Below are 8431 nucleotides of genomic sequence, written 5' to 3'. Positions count from 1 at the left end.
CACATATGGCGGTCGTAGTGTGGTTGTGTGGGATGGGTTGGGGTGTGTGGGGGGGGGGGTGCAGCAAATGAAGTGAGGTGAGTTTGCTTCAGAGCGAGTGCGACTTTAAGTCATAGTGAAGGGACAAAGTGCTCCCCCTGTTTATTTTGACCATTCTGTGTGTGTGTGGGGTGTGTGTGTGTGTTGTGTTTGTGTGTGTGTGTGTGTGTGGTGTGTGTGTCCTTTCTGACCATCGTGGGACATCTGCAGCAGGGAATTAACCTCTCCCTGATTTCATGTTATGGTGGGGGGGGGGGGGACACTACCACGCCGGAGCGACGCGCGCCATGCAGACGAACGGACTCCATCGAGGAAATGTCGTTCTTATACGAATTCCTACAAGGTCATTCTATGTTTCACTAACAACAAATCCCGTGCATTTATATGGAGCAGATCTTTAGGAGCTCTCCATCTTTACTCTCCCCCCTCAAACTTTGTGTAGTTACATTTTTTGAGAGGTGACCCCAAAGCCACTGGGGTCAGAGGGATACCCCCCATAGACGCTATCCATCCATCCATCCATCTTCATCCGCTTATCCGGTATCTGGTCTCGGGGGCAGCAGCTCCAGCAGGGGACCCCAAACTTCCCTTTACCGACTACACTCAACCACTCCGACTGGGGGGGTCCCGAGGCTTTCCAGGCCAGGTTGGTATATAATCCCTCCACCTGTCCGTGCTTCCCCGAGGCCTCCCCCTGGACGTCCCTCCTCCTGGTCTTCCCGAGGCCTCTTCCCATGGAACGTCCCTCACCTAGTCCTGGTTCTTCCCGAGGCTCCTCCCAGCTGGACGTCCCTCCACCTAGTCCTGGGTCTTCCCCAGGCCTCCTCCCGCTGGACGTCCCTCCACCTAGTCCTGGGTCTTCCCCGAGGCCTCCTCCCGTTGGACGTGTCTGGACCACCTCCCTAGACCCCCCTCCAGGAGGCATCCTACCAGATGCCCGAACCACCTCAACTGGCTCCTTTAGACGTGAAGGACAGCGGCTCTCCTCTGCGCTCCCTCGCGGAGACTGAGCTTCTCACCCGATCTCTAAGGGAGACGCCAACCCCCTCCCCCCCTCCCGAGGAACCATTTCGGCCTGCTTGTCCCTGGATAGACTTTATTTTACAATTACCGTTTTTCTCGATGGTTATGGATGTTTCTGACATTTCTTTAGTTCCATAACCTCCCGAGTGAGTGCGTGCACTCACCAGTCCTGGACGCGGTTGAAGGATTCCTGGGCCCTGCTATTAGATCAACGCACGTATAAACTTCAGGCCACTCTTCTGTTTTCTTGAAGTAGCACGCTGGTGACATGATGTAGCTGCAGATTGTTAGTTTGACCACTGGGTGGAGCACTACTGCAGGAAATGCTTCTAGGTAATCAACAGCCAGAGGTACGGGGGTGTGGAAAAGGGGAAAGAAGTGGCGTGTCAGGAAAAACTGAAATATGCATGTGCTACAGTGAGAATGCACCGTCATTAAATAAATGGGTCACTGCACTTAAAGCTATTAATGTGTTTGACAAATTGGGTTTTTTGGCAGCCCAGAAGAAGTTCTCCCTTTCTCGCAAAACAACTCTAAACTAAAATAAAAAGCTAATTGAAAAACCATAAGCATTATAACCTTTGTCTACAATAGAGTGGCCATATTCTGATTTCCAAATTCAGACCGGCTTTCCAGAGGTTAATGAACATGCTTTATTACGCCTCAATGGTAGAAAAATAACTTGTGAAATAAAATAATAACAACCTGTAACAAAATGATAGCTTTTTTCAAATAAATAAATATGAAATAATGTTCTAAATGTCTATTCTGTGTCAGCTTCAACTAAATGTCTCTTAAACCCTTTTCAGTGTAATGAGATCAGGTTTTTCGGTGTCCATGTGATCTTTGAGGTCTCAGCTCCTTCATTAGACACTGAAACATCTGCGTTAGCTTTGCACACGGTGACTCCGCCTCCACCTGCCCCACCGGGACGCTACGGGGAAAGGTGTTTTGCAGCTCAACTGTGAAGCTGCACTTGCACTCGGCTCCAATGTCTGGTCTGCTCCCTGTATGTGGTCCCCAGTCTGATCTGCTCCCTGTATGTGATCTGCTGTATGATCTGCTCCCTGTCTGTGCTCCCTGTATGTGATCTGCTGATATGTTCCCCTTATTCTTCCCTGTCTGATCTGCTTTCTGTCTGTGGCTCCTCTATGATCTGCCTTATTGTCCCCAGTCATGTCGCTCCTTTCGGCTCCTTAGATCTCGTCCCTCTGTGCCTGATCGGCTCTGTTGCCCTTCCTGGGTCTGGGTCTGCTACCCTGTCTGATCTGCTCCCTGTAGTGTTCCCCCAGTCTGATCGTGCTCCCTGTCTGGGCTCCCTGTCTGATCTGCTCCCTGTCTGGGCGCCTAGTCTGATCTGCTCCCTGTCTGTGCTCCCTGTCTGATCTGCTCCCTGGATATGTTCCCTGTCTGGGCTCCCTGTCTGGTCTGCTCCCTGTCTGATCTCCTCCCTGTCTGTGCTCCCTGTCTGATCTGCTCCCTGGATGTTCCCTGTTGGCCTCTGTCTGATCGCTCCTGTGTCTGATCGTCCCTGGCCCTGTATGCTGCGCTCCTGTCTGATCTGCTCCCTGTCCTGGGCTCCCTGTCTGGTCTGCTCCCTGTCTGATCTCCTCCCTGTATGTGCTCTCTGTCTGATCTGCTCCCTGTCTGGGCTCCCTGTCTGATCTGCTCCCTGTATGGGCTCCCAGTCTGATCTGCTCCCTGGATGTGCACGTCGCATAAAAACAATGAAAACTGGACATTTTCATGAATTTATATTTGCATTTGGTTCCCGTAGTCGGTCGACGTCCTCGAAAGACCCGTAGTAGATTTCACCAGCTTTTCCCTGAATGTGGGACTCAGGTGACCTTGTGTAGGAAGTATTTCTTGGCTTCTTCTTTGCTTCATGGATCCAGGTTTTTTTTTCAGTCCTGACTGTGAAACTTGGCGTCCCCTACAGGGCGACGCAGATCAAGACGTACTCGTGGGACAACGCTCAGGTGATCCTGGTCGGGAACAAGTGTGACCTGGAGGACGACCGGGTCGTCCCCACGGAGGACAGCCAGCGGCTGGCGGAGGAGCTAGGTGGAAACTCTTTAACTGTTTTAGGGTTTTTGTGTGTGTGGCTGTCATTTCTGCAGGCTCTTAAACCGTCTAAATCTCAAATCAAACAATCAATATTTTAGTCCTTAAGAAGTCTTAAATTTGTACTGTATATACTCTGTGTGTGTACATATATATGTATGTATGTATGTATGTATGTATATATGTGTGTGGTGTACATATATATATATATATAATAAAATTATTATAATTTATATATCTAGTTGTGTATATGTATGGTATGTGTAATATGTATGTTGGTGGTATTTGTGTGTGTTATGTGTGTGTTTGTTTTGTGTGTTGTGGTGTATGTTGTGTGATGTTTATGTGTATGTATGTATATAGTTGTATTTAGTATAATGAACTTACTACATATAAAACATATTTAATACATCTTGCCAAGAAAGACTCAAAACTCGAAACTAGGAAACAAAACGAGACAGTAAAACCATCGAAACACAAAACAAATGTTTGACATTCAATTTTGACGGGAAGACAACACAAGGGTTAAGATGCGTGCGTGTGTTGTTTTTTGTTGATAGTAAGACTCTCCCTCCCTCCCTCCCTCCCTCCCTCCCTCCCTCAGGTTTCCAGTTCTTCGAGGCCAGCGCCATGGACAACGTCAACGTGAAGCAGGTGTTCGAGCGTCTGGTGGACGTCATCTGTGAGAAGATGAGCGAGACCATGGAGGGGGACATCAACCTCATAACCAACCACAGGAACCAGCAGCTCAAAGACTCGCCTTCAGAGGGCCACGGGGGCTGTGCTTGCTGAATCACGTGCCCCGACACACACACACACACACACACACACACAGACACAGACACACACACACAGACACACAGACACAGACACACACACACACACACACAGAGACACACAAACACAGATCCTCGAACATGAAGACCTTCCTTCTGTGTGCCTCAGCGATGTGAAGTGCTCCACCATGAACCAGAGGACAGCATGCTGCGATAGTCTCCATCAACCCCCCCCCCCCTCCCAAGGCCTGTCTTTTGTCCCTAAATTCCTCCAGGATACGTCCACCAGCGATCATGGACACTCAAGACAACGATTGTTACTCCAGCCGCCGCAATGCAGCGCTCATGGGGAAAAATACGCGGCAGGTCTATTTTAGATGGAGCCGAGGGAGGGGCCTTCAACAAGGGGGGGGGGGGGGGGGGGGGTCAGCAGGCAGGACGCTACGCTACGCTACGCTACGCTAACAACGCTCCCGGTGTCTATGACGCGTGGCGCACAACCTAACCAAACCGGAGTGTGGCGCATCTGGACCTGGTGGACTTTCGGAGTCCTTCTTTTACCTTTTCAAGAGCCGCCATTGTTCTCTGTCTCTAACAGTTCAGCAGCTTTGTTTTCTGAGTCAAATATGTCTCGTAGAAAAGCAGAAGTGATGCCAAATGGTGTTTTGGGATGGCTGTTACTTCTGTTTGTCAGATTCAGTCCGCGTGCTGAGGTTTGGGATGATTGACACGTTGAGCTTTGTGTGGCTGAGAGTTGAAGCCCGACGTTGTTGGAGACTCTGTTTGACTATTACAGGAAGTCGTTTAACGCCGGTGGCGCTGTCTCACTCACCCCGGTGTGCCTGTCTTTCTACAGCGCCTTGTCTCACACACGTGCTTTCATAATGACAACACACACCACACACACACACACACAACACACACACACACAACACACCACACACACACACGGCAAAAGCTAGACCTCACACACACACACACACGGCAAAAGCTAGACCTGTGTCTGTCTGGTCTGTCTGGTTTTCTGTGTGTGTGGGTCTGTCTGTCTGTTCTGTCTGTCTGTGTAAATGTGTGTCTGGGGATATGTGTGTGTAAATGTGTGTGTCTTTGTATGTGTGTGTGTGTGTCTGTCTGTCTGTCTGTCTGTCTGTCTGTCTGTCTGTCTGTCTGTCTGTCTGTCTGTCCTGTCTGCTTTGTCCTGTCCTGTCTGTCTGTGTGTGTGTGTCTGTCTATCTGTGTGTGGTGAATGTGTGCTCTGTCGTGTGTTTGTGTGTGTGTGTGTGGTCTTGTCTGTCCTGTCTTCTGTGTGGTTTAAATTGTGTGTCTCTCTGTGTTGTGTGGTTGTTGTGGTCTGTTCTGTCTGTCTGTCTTTCTGTCTGTCTGTCTTGTCTGTCTGCTGTGTGGTGTGTCCTGTCTGTCGTCTGTGTAATGCTGTGTCTGCTTGTATGTGTTTGTAATGTGTGAGGTGTCTTTGTATGTGTGGGCTGGTCTGTTGTGTGTGTTGGTGTGTAGTGTGTATTGTGTTCTGTGCTATCTGGTGTGTTGTGCGTGTTGGTGTGTGTCGTGGGTGGTGTGTCTGTGTCCTATCTGTTGGTGTAAATGTGTGTGTCTGTCTTGTCTGTCGTGTCCTGTCTGTCTGTCTGTCTGTCTGTCTTCTGGTCTGTCTGTCTGGTCTGTCTGTGTGTGTTAACATCCCTGAGAAACTGTTTTGCCCTCACTAGGAGCAGTGAGCTGGTTAAGATTGTGCGTTAGTTGTGTTACTGTAATATCTTCTCCTCGAGGTGAATTGAATGAGGTTTTATCCTCATGTGATGATGTACTCGACGTATTTTTTATCCTTTTTGTTCGCTTTGACAATTCAGTCGACCTGCTGACAACTTTGTCCTGATGGATGAAACTGAAATGTAAAGCTGCACCTGAAATTAGGAAATGAAATAAAAGTTTATCAAAGGACCACATTTAGGGCTTTTAATCTCTCTTTTGGTAACTGGTTGATTGGTTTGAGTTTGTTCTATATAAATCTAAGTCTATCCGAGAGAGTTAAGAACTGAAGAGATGAGCCTTGGACGAGAGGGGAAACGTCTTCTACCACCAGGAACCGTGTTGGAGCCCAAACCAACATCTCCACCACTCGTCTTGGTGTCGTCGCTCACCTTTCATCGGCTAAACTCAACCGTAGCGTCCGCCGAGACGACCGTAATCTCGGCTCGCATCGCCTTCTGGCGGCTACTTTTTTGTTTTTGTTTTATTTACTTTAATCTTTTTTTATTATTATTTCTTTTAAAGATATCTTTTGGGCATTTTCAGCCTTTATTTTTGACGGGACAGCTGAAGATAGGGGGGGGGAATGACATGCAGCAAAGGGCCGCAGGTCGGAGTCGAACCCGCGCCCACTGCATCAAGGAGTAAACCTCTCTCCTCTGTCCTCTCCTCTCTCTCCTCTCCTCTCTCTCGAATCTCTCTCCTCTCACTCCGTCTCCTGCTCTCCATCTCTCATCCTCTCTCGTCTCCATGCGCCTTCTATACCAACTGAGCTATCTGGCCGCCCTGTATTTAGTTTTTCGAGCATATAACAAAACACATTTATTCAATCTTGGCTCTTACAATCATAGATCTATGACTATATATATATACAGTGTGTGTGTGTATATATATATATATATATATATATATATATATATATATATATATATATATATATATATACTCATAACAAAGGAAACAGTGATAAAAGTCATGGCCACTCATCTTTTCTCGGCTAAACCAAACTCTAAAGACTAAACGTAGCGGTCATGTGACCAGCCGGCCGCCGGCGCTGTTGTTTTGCAGGATATCGTACGAACTGTTGTTCCCAGCTTGGCTTCATATCAAACCCGTTCATGGCGGCGTGTAAGACATCACGCTACGTCTGGATAGCAACACGTGTGCAGGTTTGGGATGTATTTGAATGGGATGAAGACTGTGAAGAATGTGGTAAACTGTCCACTGACGTTGAGTCTTCGTCCACTCGGTCCGATATCTGCCACGTTGAAACGCTACCGACTCACGCTTTTGTAAACGATAAGTCTGCAGCGTTCAGAGCTGATAGTCCGGGGTTGGTTTTCGTGTGCTGTACCCTGATTTTCTTTCTGAAAGAGGGGCGCTCAGTAGGGCTGTCGTCCGTTATAATAACGTGTGAGTCGACTAACACTCGTGCGATTATGTCGACTGATCGGTGAGTTGATTTCATCGTCTTCCCACAGAGAACCGTGCAAAAGCACCACTTTAAATCTGGTTTACCAGCGATTTTTTTTCCCTTCGCCAAGGTTTACCCAAACTCTGGAGCATATTCAGTCTGTTTCCTTCAGTCGGTTTCCTTTTTTATATCGTTTCATTTCCAGGATTGCTGGAAATCCCGTCTGATTTGACTCATTTAGGCCGGATGTCCGTCCCCGTCTTCTTCCTTTTGCGTTGGCGTCCTAACCTCTGGCTGATTTCTGAGGACTGGGGTTAAATCTGAGCATGCTCGACTTCCATTGGTGGGGGGAGGGGGGACTGTCCCGGCCAGGCCAGGCCAGGCCAGGCCAGGCGCGTTTAGTAACGGCGCTAAAGGAGACTTTCAGCGTCAGTGACGAGGCTACAGGCACCGGGCCGAGCCATGGGAGCAGCTGATTGGATGAGTTAGATAACCAATGAGTCTCATTAACAAGAATAAACTGTTGAAATGTGCATATAAAAAATAAAGAATATAATTATTACAAAAAAGGGCGAACTGCACATTTGTTTTTTTTTTGGGATCAAATTCTTTTTTAGATTCAAAAAAACATAATATATAGAAATATTAATAATTTAATAATATTAATTATATTCACAAACGGTTACAAACGGTTACACGCTGGGACATAGGAAGATGTCCCAGCGCCACAAAAACAGGAAAAACAAGAGGGAGACAAAACACGTGCAGAAACACACACAGACACACACACACACACATGCACACACACACGCACGCGCGCACACACACACACACACACATCAACACACGCGCACACACACACACAGACACACACACACACACACAGACACATAGACACACAAACACAGAAAGACATGCACAGACAGATGAGGGACCAATCTCACACACACACCAAACAAATGCAGCGTCATTGGCCTGAGTCCAGCGTGCACGTTGTTGCGCTTTAGTTTCCTTTTTACAAAATCAGTTACACATAATTTATGACCTCCTACACCCAAAACTTCAGGTCTTTGTTTTTCTCCACGTTATCTGAAGAAGCAGATAAACCACCGTCTGCCGTCCTCCAACAACAACGCAGGGTTCCTCATCTCTACACACACTCTCACTGAACTCATCTGGAGGATGATAGATGGATGGATAGATGGATGGATAGATTGCAGATGATGCGATGATGTAGATATAATCGTCGAGATGGTGATATGGAGTAGTTTGTAGATGGGATCGATGGATGGATAGATGGATGGATAGATGATGAGATGGAGGGGGGGGTGGGAGTGTGAATAGATGTTGATGG

General features: G+C 47.7%; 1 protein-coding gene and 1 long non-coding RNA gene across 2 annotated transcripts in view; one reads left to right on the top strand and one right to left on the bottom strand.

Moving 5' to 3' along the window:
- Positions 1-3001: 3001 nt before the first annotated feature.
- On the top strand, positions 3002-5057 carry LOC116686824 (ras-related protein Rab-3D; the record flags this gene model as incomplete). The annotated part of the gene is given in 2 exon segments (XM_032511863.1): positions 3002-3126; positions 3731-5057. Coding segments are annotated over 2 exon segments (313 nt in total), but the record flags the coding sequence as incomplete, so codon positions are not given.
- An 805-nt stretch (positions 5058-5862) lies between these two features.
- LOC116686825 (uncharacterized) overlaps positions 5863-8431 on the bottom strand; it is a 24194-nt gene continuing 21625 nt past the window's right edge. The window contains exon 3 of the long non-coding RNA XR_004331375.1: positions 5863-5875. This is a non-coding gene — a long non-coding RNA (uncharacterized LOC116686825). The remainder of the gene's footprint in view (positions 5876-8431) is intronic.

Source organism: Etheostoma spectabile, unplaced genomic scaffold, assembly GCF_008692095.1.
Source record: "Etheostoma spectabile isolate EspeVRDwgs_2016 unplaced genomic scaffold, UIUC_Espe_1.0 scaffold50, whole genome shotgun sequence".
Classification (NCBI taxonomy): Eukaryota; Metazoa; Chordata; class Actinopteri; order Perciformes; family Percidae; genus Etheostoma; species Etheostoma spectabile.
Note: the sequence above shows the minus strand (reverse complement) of the source record. Positions and strands in the feature narration are given on the sequence as shown.